Source organism: Apodemus sylvaticus, chromosome 10 (genome assembly GCF_947179515.1).
Source record: "Apodemus sylvaticus chromosome 10, mApoSyl1.1, whole genome shotgun sequence".
Taxonomy (NCBI): Eukaryota; Metazoa; Chordata; class Mammalia; order Rodentia; family Muridae; genus Apodemus; species Apodemus sylvaticus.
Genome location: NC_067481.1, coordinates 29,288,320 through 29,302,679, shown reverse-complemented (window position 1 = coordinate 29,302,679; position 14,360 = coordinate 29,288,320). Strand labels below are relative to the sequence as shown.

At 39.7% G+C, this 14,360-nt stretch overlaps 1 protein-coding gene across 7 annotated transcripts in view; it reads left to right on the top strand.

The window, feature by feature from the left end:
• Positions 1–14,360, top strand: part of Spag9 (sperm associated antigen 9) — a 132,801-nt gene that overhangs the window by 95,527 nt on the left and 22,914 nt on the right. For all 7 annotated transcript variants that reach the window (XM_052193885.1, XM_052193884.1, XM_052193883.1 and 4 more), the window contains 10 exons: positions 2,404–2,460; positions 3,366–3,539; positions 4,730–4,859; positions 5,312–5,401; positions 5,782–5,949; positions 6,351–6,522; positions 11,065–11,283; positions 11,501–11,696; positions 12,852–12,977; positions 13,946–14,026. In XM_052193885.1, coding sequence (XP_052049845.1) covers positions 2,404–2,460; positions 3,366–3,539; positions 4,730–4,859; positions 5,312–5,401; positions 5,782–5,949; positions 6,351–6,522; positions 11,065–11,283; positions 11,501–11,696; positions 12,852–12,977; positions 13,946–14,026 — 1,413 coding nt within the window. The remainder of the gene's footprint in view (positions 1–2,403; positions 2,461–3,365; positions 3,540–4,729; positions 4,860–5,311; positions 5,402–5,781; positions 5,950–6,350; positions 6,523–11,064; positions 11,284–11,500; positions 11,697–12,851; positions 12,978–13,945; positions 14,027–14,360) is intronic.

The following is a 14,360-nucleotide window of genomic DNA, read 5'->3' as shown; positions in this document are numbered from 1 at the left end:
GAAGGACATCTGGGTTTTTTCCCAGCTCCTGACTATTATAAATAAGACTTCTATGAACATAGTGGAGCCTGTGTCCTTGTTATATGTTGGTGCATCTTCTGGGTATATGGCCAGGAATGGAATAACTGGGTCCTCAGGTAGTACTATGTTCAATTTTCTGAGGAACCACCAGACTGATTTCCAGAATGGTTATACCAGTTTGCAATCCCACCAACAATGAGGAGTGTTCCTCTTTTCTGACTGCTGTGAGGTGGAATCTCAGGGTTGTTTCCCTGATGACTGATGATGTTGAACATTTCTTTAGGTGCTTCTTGGCCATTTGATATTCTTCAGTTTAAAATTCTTTGTTTAGCTCTGTACCCCCATATAACTGTCTCCTGTGAGGCTCTGCCAGAGCCTGACAAATACAGAGGTGGATGTTCTCAGCCAACCATTGGACTGAGCACGGGGTCCCTAGTGGAGGAGGTAGAGAAAGGACTGAAGGAGCTGAAGGAGTTTGCAACCCCATAGGAAGAACAACGATATCAACCAACCACAGCTCCAGGGGACTAAGCCACCAACTAAGGAGTACACATGGCTCCAGTCACACATGTAGCAGAGGATGGCCTTGTCAGGCATCAGTGGGAGGAGAAGCCCTTGGTCCTGTGAAGGTTTGATGGATGCCCCAGTGTAGAGGAATTTGAGGGCAGGGAGGCAGGAATGGGTGGGTGGGTAGGGGAACACCCTCACAGAAGCAGGGTGCCTTAGTCAGGGTTTCAATTCCTGCACAAAACATCATGACCAAGAAGCAAGCTGGGGAAGAAAGGGTTTATTCAACTTACATTTCCACATTGCTGTTCATCACTAAAGGAAGTCAGGACTGGAACTCAAGCAGGTCAGGAAGCAGGAGCTGATGCAGAGGCCATGGAGGGATGTTTCTTACTGGTTTGCTTCCCCTGGCTTGCTCAGCCTGCTCTCTTATAGAACCCAAGACACCAACCCAGGGATGGCACCACCCACAGGGGGCCCTCCCCTTTGATCACTAATTGAGAAAATGCTTTACAGCTGGATCTCATGGAGGCATTTCCTCAACTAAAACTCCTTTCTCTGTCCTAACTCCAGCTTGTGTCAATTTGACATACAAAACTAGCCAGTACAAGGAGGGGAGGGGACTTGGGATAGAGGGTTTCCTGTGTGTGTGTGTTGGGGGGAGGGGGAGACTAGGAAAGGGAATAACATTTAAAATGTAAATAAAGAAAATATCCAATAAAAAAAACCAGTTTATCCCTTGCAAAAGGAAGGAAGGAAGGAAGGAAGGAAGGAAGGAAGGAAGGAAGGAAGGAAGGAAGGAAGGAAGGAAGGGAGGGAGGGAGGGAGGGAAGGAGGGAGGGAGGGAGGAAAGAAGGGAGGGAGGGAGGGAGGAAGGAAGGAAGGAAGGATCTGAACAACAGAGTGACTCCTTGTTTCCTAATAACAACAATAACAAAAAAGGGAAAAAACTTAAATAACAACACTGACTCTTATTGGCTTTTTGTCTATCATGGGGCTGCTCTGAAAAGTCTTAGATCTTTAAGAGAAAAGGAAAGAAAAGTTTGTCAGCTGACTTTCATATTCTTGAGTTTGGATTATCACATCAAGTTTATACATTGTTTTTAAGTTTGAAACCCTAATTTCCAACCCTTACTTCCTCATGCGTACATCATTTTTAGCACTACTTACTTACTAAGTGGTCTACCAGAGCAGTGTAGTTCCAAGCTATTTTGTGAAAGTTTAGAGTACAGATAAAAGAAGCCTTAAAGAAGAACAGGAATTTGTAAAACAGTATTTTAAAGAGTGAGATAGAGTATACCTTTTTAATTTTTTCCCTTGCTTTGATATTATTTGGTTTTTTTGTTTTGTTTTGTTTTGTTTTGTTTGTTCTTTGAGAGAAGATCTTGTTCCAAACTGGCTCCAGACTTGCAATTCTTCCACCTCAGTCCCTGGCTGCTGGGATTAGAGCTGTGTGCCGCTCCACCCTGCATGAATGCTGCTTTAATCTTGTTCCTCAGAGCCCTGCCCTTGCCGTCTAGCCACTTGAAAGATGAAGACGAGAGTTCTTGATACCAAGAGTTCAGGGCTAGTCTGAACAACAGAGTGACTCCTTGTTTCCTAATAACAACAATAACAAAAAAGGGGAAAAAACTTAAATAACAACACTGAGTCTTATTGGCTATTTGTCTATCACGGGGCTGCTCTGAAAAGTCTTAGATCTTTAAGAGAAGGTCTCACTCTACATAAGCAGGGTTCGACTTTAGAGGACTGTCTCAGGAGAGCTGAGAGCAGCTTGCTTGCTAAATGAGTTAACTTGGTTCACTCTCTTCTATTTAATGAGTTTCCTAGAACACCTATCTAATGATACATTTGTTTCTTTCTTTGTTTGTTTAGGGCCTCACGAGAAAATCCAGCTATGCAAGAAAAAAAAAGGTCAAGCATCTGGCAATTGTGAGTATAGGAAGGACGGGAGTCAGAGATGATACCTGGAGACAAGAGCGTTATACTGACTTTTCCCAAGCGGGAGGAAATAGCTAAACTGAAATTCTTCTCTTTAATATATAGCATGCCAACACGGTAAGGCTGTGGTGCTTCAGGACCAAAAGTAGGCAATCGTAAGCTGCACTGTGTTGGTGATGCATTTGGTGGAATCTTCTGATGATTTACATAAAACCATGGGGAATTCTTTGTAAAGTTGACAATTACATGAATCCCCATCAAAGAGAGGATGAGAAATTTAGTATTTGAACTGCTTGGTTAGTTTTGTGTGTGTTAAATTCGATTATGTTTGTACCAAAAGTTCTGTGTTTATTGAAGTTAAAACTTACCCTTTGAGAATTAATCTGTTTACTGGAAGCATAAATGATTTAAAACTGTAGACATGGCTTAGGAAATTAATGATATGAGTTAATTTGGTGATGTGTGTTCCCAGTGTAGTAGCCCTTTCTATTTGCTGCACACTAAGCTTTGGCTGTCATCATAGTCATCTCCCTACTGCTCACTGACCACTGTGACCTTGTCCCACATAGGACCTAGCTAGCCAAAGAGCCTTTGTATTATACTTGTTTATTAGAAGCTTTCTGTATGCAAGAGTATCTCTTTCATTATGGAACTTGCTTATATTTGGCATTCTAAGCAATAGTTACTTTTCCCTGAATGTCCAAGTTTGGTTGTAACTGACTGCTAAGTCTGTAGTGACTATAAACCTGGTTTTGCTAATGTCTAACAAACTGCCTTGTAAAGTTTTGAAATTTTCTTCATCATAAAAATTTATGGAAAATTGGGGCTTGGTTTTCACAGTGCATGTAATACACATATCTATGGGTTTTGTTTGTTTGCCTCTTTTATTTTGTTAGTTTCAGCCGACTTTTTAGCTCTTCAAGTAATGCAACAAAGAAGCCTGAACCCCCTGTTAATCTGAAGTACAATGCCCCCACCTCTCATGTGACTCCCTCCGTGAAGAAAAGGAGCAGCACTTTATCTCAGCTCCCTGGGGATAAGTGCAAGGCATTTGATTTCCTGAGTGAGGAGTAAGTATGCCGAGTGAGCACACAGAGTGCTAGAGCCTGCCACCCTGACTATCCTCAGGGACTCAGGGAACTCGGAAGAGAGAGACTGTGGCCAGATATACTAGCTCATGTTAACCCAGTACACAGGGTGCTGATATAGGAGAATCAGCTCTAGTTCATTGCCAGCCTGGTCTGTATAAACAGTTTGAGGCTAGCACCAGCTACACACATAAACCCTTTCTTAAGAACGTCTAGTTTGTGTGTTGGGGTTATGGATTGAAGTGGGAAGAAGGAAAAAGAAGTATGGGTTTCTATAGTGCAGATGAATGCTTTTAAGTAAATTACCTGTAGAGCTTAGCAATGTAATTCTAAACCTGTGAAAGCTGAAGCAGGAGGATTGTAGTTTTGAGGTCATCCTGGGCCACAGAGTGAGTCTTTGCCCCAAAATGAGTGAGTGAGTGAGTGAGTGAGTGAATGAATGAGTGAGTGAATGAATAATTTCTAGCCAGTGTTTCTTACGAAAATTGCTCTTCAGGACTAGGGAGCTGGCCCAGCAGGTAAAGGTGCTGCCAACCTTGGTAAAGTGAGATCCATTCCTAGGACCTGTGTACTGGAAGGAGAATGTAGTCTCCTGGCCTCTGACGGCACTAGGCTTGCATTGGTGCACAGACATCCATGCAGGCAAAACACTCAAAACACATAAAATTAAAATAATTAAATCTAAATTAAAAAAATAATGAAAAGAGGGTGTAGAATCTAGGAGTTTAACTTAATCACCTTCCATAACAGCATTAGAAAATTCTCAGTATTTATTAAGAAAAGGAAGATCCCAAATTACTTCAGAAGTTTATGCTTTTAAATATAACATCTGAAACTTCATAAGTTTGATGACTAATAACTCAGTTTAATATAACTGCTGCTTATTCCCTGTTGAAGACTTGTTTCACAAACATGGAAAAATCAACTTTGGTATAATCCTCTGTGTGTGTGTGTATCTGTGTGTGTGTGTGTGTGTTGTGTATAAGGCTCCCGGGTAGAATGGAGGATGACTTAAATAATCCTCTGTGTGTGTGTGTGTGTGTGTGTGTGTGTGTGTGTGTGTTGTGTGTGTTGTGTATAAGGCTCCCGGGTAGAATGGAGGATGACTTAAATAATAGGATTAGAGATTTTGTTGCATTCTGTTAATTAAAACTGCAAATGTCTCCTTTTAGAACTGAGGCTAGTTTAGCCTCCCGCAGAGAGCAAAAGAGAGAGCAGTATCGGCAGGTGAAGGCTCATGTTCAGAAGGAAGATGGCCGAGTACAAGCTTTCGGCTGGAGTCTGCCTCAGAAGTACAAGCAGGTACTTGGGGATGTGCCAGGTGTGTGTAGCAGGAAGTACAAGTTGAGAAGAGTGTGCTTGGAAAATGTGAACTGGAAGCAATATCCTACGTTTCTCATCTCTGCTTGCTTTGACTTGGTGTGTTTAGGCAAATGTGGAGGATGTGGGCTTTCGGGCTGTTTTCTAGAGCCCTAGAATGTAAATAAACATTCTAACTCCTAAAAGACTAAGCACTTCTGTGTACCAACATGCACTGGTGTGCACTTGTATGACTGTGAATCTCTACCTCCTCCTGAGCTCTTATACTAATATATGCAATTGCAGCTTGAGTTTTTGCTTATTTTTCAAGTAAGAATGACAGACTGGAGCTTGGACTTGATTTTAGGAGCAAGTGTGTAAGAGCCATGCTTACTCGCGTCTCAGTGGTTCTATAATGTCAGTGTTAATCGGGCTTACTGATGTGTTCCTATTAGGCAGCCAATGGACAAGGGGAAAATAAGATGAAAAATTTACCTGTGCCTGTCTATCTCAGACCACTGGACGAAAAAGATTCGTCTATGAAGGTAAGCTAACTGTGACATTGAAGGAGAGACTATCAAACCCCAGTTAGATTTAACTATTTAACCCAAAACTATTTAAACACTGCTTTTGTAGTGAAACAATTGCTCATTTTAAAATTTGGTTATTTTTGTATTTTGAGACAGAATTGCTGTACAATCCAGGCTGACCTTGAACTCTGTTTTTTCTTCCATATTCTAGTCTTGAACTCTTTCACTCTGCCTTTCTCCTAAGTGCATGTGCTACCACATCTCATAAATAGTACTAGAGTGTATTGAAATACCCTTGGTTCTACCTATTTTTTAAAAGGTGAAAATTTTCTTACTATTTGTAGAGGGAAAAAAATGACATAATAACTTTCTCCCTGCCCCCTGCCTCTGAGAAGCTGTGGTGTGCTGTAGGAGTCAATTTATCTGGTGGCAAGACAAGAGATGGTGGGTCTGTTGTTGGAGCAAGTGTATTTTACAAGGATGTTGCTGGTCTGGACACCGAAGGCAGTCAGCAGCGGAGCGCGTCTCAGAGTAGTTTGGATAAATTGGATCAAGAACTCAAGGTAAGTACGCACTAACTTTTGACTTCCTGATTGATGAGTGTAAGACCTCAGCCCTTAAATGCAAAACTTGTGTGAGGCAACCTATAGTGGCGATTACTGTGCACTTATTTCCCCTCACATGACCCTTTCACATTCATTATATTGAGGCATTATTTACATATATTCAAGGGACTACAATTCCATTGTGCCAAATGTATATAACCACTACTACAAAGAAGACAGACTATTTTTTAATTCCGACATGCTTTAAGTACTAGTTGTTAATCCAGAAATACGTATAAGCAATTGCATTTTGACCCTTCCAAATAATCTTGAAATAACACTGCATTTTAGTATAAGAACACAGCTTAAGAATATTTGTACATTCATATAATTTTAAACATTTTCCTCTACCTACTCAGGAACAGCAGAAAGAGTTAAAAAATCAAGAAGAGCTGTCTAGTCAAGTCTGGATCTGTACCAGCACCCATTCAACTACAAAGGTCATCATCATTGACGCCGTGCAGCCTGGCAACATCCTAGATAGTTTCACTGTTTGCAATTCTCACGTTCTGTGCATTGCCAGTGTCCCAGGTAAAGCAAGACTCTGCTACCTCCCCTCCCTGTGTTCCTTGCACCTCCTTTCCGGTGGAAATGGGTGTGGAGTTGTGGAAATTGATAAGAGTTGTGTTTGCATTTAAGGCCAGCTAAAGTTCTGAAGTCAATGTGTAAAATTAAAACAATAGTTCAGAAATATTAGTCAGCCATGAAAGAAATAACATTCTTTTTCCCCCTGTTATTTAATTGTGGTTTGAACACTTTTTTTCCCCTTGAGACAAAGTCAGCCAGAACCACATAGTGAGATTGTGTCTCCAAAGGCTAAGCTGACAACTTTTATATCATTTAAAAAAAAAAAAACTACTTTAAAATAAATGTTAAAGCTGGTTGATGGCGGCACATTTAATGCAGTCCTTGGAAGGAAGGGGCAGGTGAATCTCTGAGGCCAGACTGGGCTATAGACCTTTCAGGCCAGGGCTACATAAAGAAACTCTGTCTCTAAATAAAATAAATAAATAAACAAAAATGAATAAATAAATAAAGTAATATAATATATTTTAAAGTGATAAAAATAAAAGTGGTTTTCCATTGTAAATGCTTAAATCAGATCCAACCTCCTGTTGGTCACTCCAGACCTGCTAGACTCTAGCAATCACTCTTTGCAATGACTCCCTTTTTAAACTCTCCCTTTGAGAGGACACATAGTTGTCCTTTATTGGATCTTAAATCTCAGTGCTGCCATCCAGTGGCCATGGTCTCAGTAAGTGTTCCCTCCTTGAATTCAAAAACAGCTATAAAAAACTTTGTCTGGGTTTGGTGACTATATATGGGATGGATTCCCCAGGTGGGGCAGTCTCTGCTCTACACTTTGTCTCCATATTTGCTCCCATGAGTATTTTGCTCCCCTTTCTAAGAAAGACCTAAGCACCCACTCTTTGGTTTTCCTTCTTCTTAAGCTTCATGTGGTCTGTGAGTTGTAACTTGGGTATTCTGAGCTTTTGGGCTAGCATCCACTTATCAGTGAGTGCATACCGTGTGTGTTCTTTTGTGACTGGGCTATCTCACTCAGGATGATATTTTCTAGTTCCATCCATTTGCCTAAGAATTTCATGAATTCGTTTTTAATAGCTGAGTAGTACTCCATTGTGTAAATGTACTATATTGTTTAAATTTTTTATTATATGTCTTACTAATATTTTAAGCCATTGTTTGTTTTTTAATGATAGTATATATAGAAGCCCATCTTGGTAATAATAATAATAGTCATAATAAGTTAAAATTAACTTGTTTTGGGGCTGGAGAGATGGCTCAGTGAGCAGTTAAAAGCACTGACCTCTCTTCCAAAGGTCCTGAGTTCAAATCCCAGCAACCACATGGTGGCTCACAACCATCCGTAATGAGATCTGACACCCTCTTCTGCGGTGTATGAAGACAGCTACAGTGTACTTACATTAATAAATAAATTCTTTAAAAAAATTACTTGTTTTGTTCTTTTGGGGTTTTTTTCTGGTTTTTTTGTTTGTTTTTTGAGACAGGGTTTCTCTGTATAGCCTGGCTGTTTGTCTTGAAACTCACTAGGTAGACCAGGTTGATCTGCCTGCTTCTGCCTCCCGAGTACTAGGGTTAAAGGTGTGTGCTGCCACCATCCAGCTAAAAATGACTTTTAATGTAATTTTTATTTTCTGTGTATGAGTTTTTTCCTATATGTATATTGTGTGCATGTCTGCTGTCTGTGGAGGTCAAAAGAAGGCATCAGATGCCCTGGAACAGATAGTTGTGAGCTGACATATGGATTCTGGGAATTGAACCGTGGTCCTCTCTGCAAGTGCTTCCATTAACCCATATCTAGTGCCCTGCCCCTTCCAAATTTTTAATAAAGAAGTTTTATTACATTTTAGTTATTTTGTGTGATAATAGAAATGGCATCATATCCCAATGCCCATTTTGAAGATTAAAAAAAAAAAAATCTCTGAGGAGTTGGTTCTCTCCTCCCATGTCTGTATTGGCGGTCAAATTCAAGGTCATCAGGCTTACAGCAGGCACATCCATCTGCTGACTGCCTCACCAGCACCCTTGCCCTTTTCCTGACTTGATATTGATATTACTTGTTTTAACTTCATAGAGCAAAGGTGTCACATTGTTTTTCTCAGCATGAACTTTTTTTTTAAAGTATCCTTTTGTTTGTTTCTTGTTTTTTTATTTTTTAAATTTTTTTTTATTTTTTTTATTTGGTTTTTGTCGAGACAGGGTTTCTCTGTGTAGTCCTGGCTGTCCTGGAACTTACTCTGTAGACCAGGCTGGCCTCGAACTCAGAAATCCGCCTGCCTCTGCCTCCCAGAGTGCTGGGATTACAGGCGTGCGCCACCACCGCCCGGCTCTCAGCATGAACTTTCTTCAGTTTCTAATTAGTATGAACATTTTCTTGGAAAGCCTATGTGGTAGGATCCAAGACAGTGTTTCCAGTCTTTGTTAAACACAGTGGTCTAGGAGCTTGCTCTTGTGAAGGGTAATGCCAGGACCAAAACTGGCTCTTCTAAAAGGTATATCTACCTTGATCTTGTTTTGGTCTGAGTAAATACTGTTGAAACTTGAACTATTGATATATTAGATCCTTTTAGATTTAGCCTATTTCTACTTTGGAAAAAAGTTAACTAATGTTATCATGATATTCAAACTTGATATTTCTTATTATAATTTTAACCTTTGACCAAATATGAAAACCACTCAGTGAACTTGGGGTGTCAGTAGAAAACCAGAAGGCATATGAGTTACTGATAGGTGTTCCATTTAAGTATTCAAGTGGAAGGTCAGGTGTGGTGGCATATGTCTGTCACCCCAGCCCTTATGAAGTGGAGGCAGATAGAGTAACAGTTGAAGGCCAGCCTGACCCTATAGAGTAGAATTCTGTTTCAACCCCTTCCCCAAAAAAGGAATAAAAAATCTGATGAAAGTATAAGTTAACAGTTAATAGAGCTAACTTGAATCAATCTGTTTTTATGTTTGTGGGGAGTAAAGTCATGATATTAACAATGAATATGATGCATGACCTACATTAATTTTTTTGGCCCCATTTGTTAACTGGTTGCATTTATATATTGGTTATTTGACCACTGATCAGTTTTCTTCTTTACTTACTGTATAAATAGTTGTTAATTCCTGAAATTTCTGAAATTTTTAAGTTTTTAAACATTTTCGTTGTTTTTATTGTGTGTGTATGTGTGGTGTATGAAGAGGTTGCTTATGCCATGGCACATGGATGGAAGTCAGGGGACTTTGCGAAGTGGATTCTCTCCTTCCACTTTAAAAAGTTCCAGGGATCAGACTCGGGGCATTGGGTTTGTGCAGCAGGTGCTTTGCCAACTGAGCATCTCACTATGATCCTTCGTGTTTGTGTTCTTATGGCTTAGCCAGAAGTGATGACTTGTGTTCCCTCCTGTTTGGGAGGGGAGGAGATGAAGATGCAGACCTTTAAGGTCAGCTTTGACCACATACAGTTCAAGGCCAAGAACCTAGTGAGACCTTGTCTCCAAAATCACACACCCATGTTGCTGTCTAACATTAATAGATCCATATTTTAAATACCTTTAAAATGCTTTAAATAATTTGTTATTGTGTGTGGAAGTGCACACATGCCACAATTCACGTACAGAAAGCAGAAGAAAGCTTTGGGAGTTGGTTTCATGTTCCCACTGTGGGTTATAAGGACCAAACTCAAGTCATCAGGTTTGTGTAGTAAATACTTTTGACCTCCTGAACCATGTTGCCTGCCATGTCTGTTACAAAACAATCAAACAAACAAAAAATAGAGGTATTACCTTTAACATGTTTTTCTTTAGAATATAAACCAATAGAAATATTATGTTTTAAAGATTTTTTTATTTTTATGTATATGAGTACACTGTAGCTGTACAGCCTTCATGTGGTTGCTGGGAATTGAATTTAGGACCTCTGCTCACTCTGATCAACCTGGTCGCTCAGTCCCTGCTCCCTTTGGCCCAAAGATTTCATTTATTATTATAAATAAGTACCCTGTAGCTGTCTTCAGATACACCAGAAGACGGCATTTGATCTCATTACGGATGGTTGTGAGCCACCATGTGGTTGCTGAGATTTGAACTCAGGACCTTCAGAAGAGCAGTCAGTGCTCTTAACCGCTGAGCCATCTCTCCAGCCCTAGAAATATTATTTTACCTCAAAATTACTTTTTTGTTTCATCAAGATTACTTTAAATTAATGTAACACTGCCTTCTAGTAGCCGTGTGGGTCACCTGTATAGTCTTATTTCAGCTTATTTTTATTTCATGTACATTGGTGTTTTGTCTGCACGAGTGTCTGTGTGAGGATATCAGATCCTCTGGAATTGGAGGTACAGACAGGTGTGAGCTGCCATATGGGTGCTGGGAATTGAACCCGGATCTCCTGGAAGAGCAGTTGGTGCTCTTAATCACTGAGCCATCTCTCCAGCCCTATATAATTACTTCAAACCTAGAGTGGCTTTAATACAAAGAAGCTCCTGCTTGTTTACTGGGCATTCAAAGAAAGTTTTTTTTGTTTTGTTTTGTTTTGTTTTGTTTTTAGGAGCTCGGGAAACAGACTACCCTGCAGGAGAAGAACTTTCTGAGTCTGGTCAGGTAGACAAGGCATCATTGTGTGGAAGCATGACAAGTAACAGCTCCACAGAGATGGACAGCTTGCTGGGAGCCATCACAGTGGTTGGGTGCTCCACAGAGGGAGTGACAGGAACTGCTACTTCCCCAAGTAACAACGGTGCTTCTCCTGTGGTTGAAAAGCCTCCAGGTATACCTAAGGCTCATTGTCAGTCTTAAAGTAGCCAAGGTGAAAGAGTTGAAGAAGACCATGTAGTATAGTGACCATGTCAGAGAGAGAACTGTCCAGGTCATTATGCAATGCCAGCCTGGGCTCAGTGGAGTGGAGCACCAGAGCAGGGGTAGTAGAGTAAAAATGTTGGAGGAGAAAAACTCATTCATCATGGAGTGTTTTTATGTTTTTGCAGAAATGGAAGCTGAAAATAGTGAGGTTGATGAAAATATTCCAACAGCAGAAGAAGCAACTGAAGCCACAGAGGGCAATGCAGGGTCCACTGAAGATGCTGTGGACATCTCCCAGCCTGGCGTGTACACAGAGCATGTGTTTACAGATCCCCTGGGAGTTCAGCTCCCAGAAGACCTCTCCCCAGTGTTTCAGTCAAGGTATGCACCCTAAATCAGTAACCTGGGAGTCTGCACAAATAAAAGGAATCAAAATCATGTCACATAGCCAGAACACCCACTAGTTGACATCCTTAGAGGGGGCCAAAAGATGTTTTATTCTCTCCTATTTATTGTCTCTGGAGATTTTTCCATCCATTTCTTAACTATATTTCCTAACTTTAAAAAAAAATGGAACAAGTGCATACCATTGTACATGTAGATACTAGTCTATGTCTTCCTGGTCATTTTCCCTTCTGGTGTTATGGTCTCCATCGTGGTGTTCTACTGTGCATCCTGCCAATGATTCTGGTTGTTCTCTTTTACTTACTCCCACTCCAGTTATCAGAATTAGCCAGTGTTAAATTTGTCATTGTTTGATTTTATTTCTAAAATGGACTTGAATTTAGTTCTCATGCACATTTTGTTGGCAAGGCCTCTACTTAAAAGGCCTGTTTAATCCAGAGCTATTTATATTTTTCCATCCCCTTAGATACAGCTCTTGGTAAACTGGTTTCATTCTAAGTTTGTTTTTCTTAGTATATAGAGCAACCAAGAATTTATTAGCATTTATAATTAATGTTCAGAATGAAGTCATGTTTTGAATTTGATAACCCAGTTTTATATCACCCACCTACTATGCTCTGACAATCCAAAAGAAGAGGTTTATGATGCAATATAAACGTATTTTGCTGTAATTTATTTTATAAAATTAATTATGTATTAAAAAGTATACATCACCTCCTCTGGGAGTGAGTGGTTTTAAATAAAACAAAGTACCTCTCCCTTCTCTGTCCTACCTACCCCAGAAAAAAACTATTATAAACTTTAAAATAATTAATAACAGGGACATAAATTTTTCTGTCTTGTTTTAGCTTTTGTTTTTTCTTCTTTTTGGGAGTCATAATTAAAGTCTTGAATGCTAACTGATAAAGTTTATTACCATATCTTATTCCCCTTTCTCCATTTTGAGCTAGTTCGTTAGTATTTCTGGTACAGTTATTGAACTACTTAATGTGTAAGCATTTAACACTGACTGTTCTGGAATCTCAGTGTTTGTTCATTGTAGGAAGCTTAAATGTAGAACTACTCAATTATTGAAAACTAAAGCTGGATATACTCAGTGTGGGTTTTTTCCCTTGTGCCTCATTTTCCCAGTAATGACTCAGATGTGTACAAAGATCAAGTATCAGTATTGCCAAATGAACAAGACCTTGTGAGAGAAGAAGCTCAGAAAATGAGTAGTCTTTTACCAACCATGTGGCTCGGAGCTCAGAATGGCTGGTAAGTGTCCTAAGGTAACATAGCTTTAGTCTTCACATCTACAGTTGAAAGCAGACAATGAGCCAGACATGATAATGCAGCATGTGGGAGGTTGAGGCAGGAGGATTGCAAGTTGAAGGTGAGCTTGGGCCACAGAACCTTCCATGTTAGCCTTGGCTATGTGTGACACCTTCACAAAAACAAAAACCTTAAGTAAGAGATAAATGAAATGTAGTAAACATTAATATAAACAAAAGTGTAGATTAATACAAAAACTTTTATACCCACACAAAACTAAACTTTCATTAGTTTTAAATGGTAAACTTTTTCTTTGTCACAGCATGTTCTCTTTATGTAATATTCATAGGAGGAAAGGTAAATAGGATTTTTAAATCGAGTCAGACATGGTAGTACATGCCTATAATCTCAGCCCACAATGAGACAGATTATATAATTTTAGACTACCCTGGTTTAAAACAAAACCCTGTCTCAAAGAAAAAAATTTGTGTGTGTGTGTGTGTGTGTGTGTGTGTGTGTGTGTCTTCCATAGCATCTGACTTAGTCTGCAGGCCACAATCAACCACTGATGTGAATTGATGTGACATTCAATAGTTCTGTGTAATAGAGATGTAAGATTATTCATGAAATAGCTTTTGTACAGATAACATGGGGCAACCCAGAGTTAGCTGGTGTAATTGCCTAATCAGTAGTGGTTGTAGCTTTTGGGTAGTCATACTCTTTTGTTTGTGTAAATAGCCTGCTTCTCTGTCTTAGGCACTCATTCTCTCTCCTCCATTCTCTCCTTGTCTCTGTCTTTTAGTCTCCCTCTCTCTTCCCATCCTTTCTCTTTCTCTTTTCATACAAAAGTATTAAGCCGTTTTCCTAATAACTGAATGTTACTGTGTTTTTCTCTTGGGGGAGCCTGTAGTCTTTCTTAAATAGAAGCAGTGATTATTCTGTGCCTTAACATTCTTGACTTTACTCTGCAGTTTGTATGTCCATTCATCTGTAGCCCAGTGGAGGAAGTGTCTCCATTCCATTAAGCTCAAAGACTCAATCCTCAGTATTGTGTAAGTTTTGTTTTTTAAATTATTCCTCTTAAAAGTTTGTTTGTTTGTTTAAAGGCATCTGATCCCATTACAGATGGTTGTGAGCCACCATGTGATTGCTGGAAATTGAACTCATGCCATCGTTAAGAGCAGCTAGTGCTCTTAACAGCTGGGCCATCTCTCCCGCCCAAAAGTTTTGATTATAGTGTAAAATAGATTTAAGACTATGAAAGCTAATATGTATCTCATGACAATATCAGTATACAAACTTGAGTTTTTTGCTTGTTGGTTTTAACCCTCACCTTAGTTCTTTCCTATTGCTGTGATAAAGCTCCGCAACCAAGGAAGCTTACAG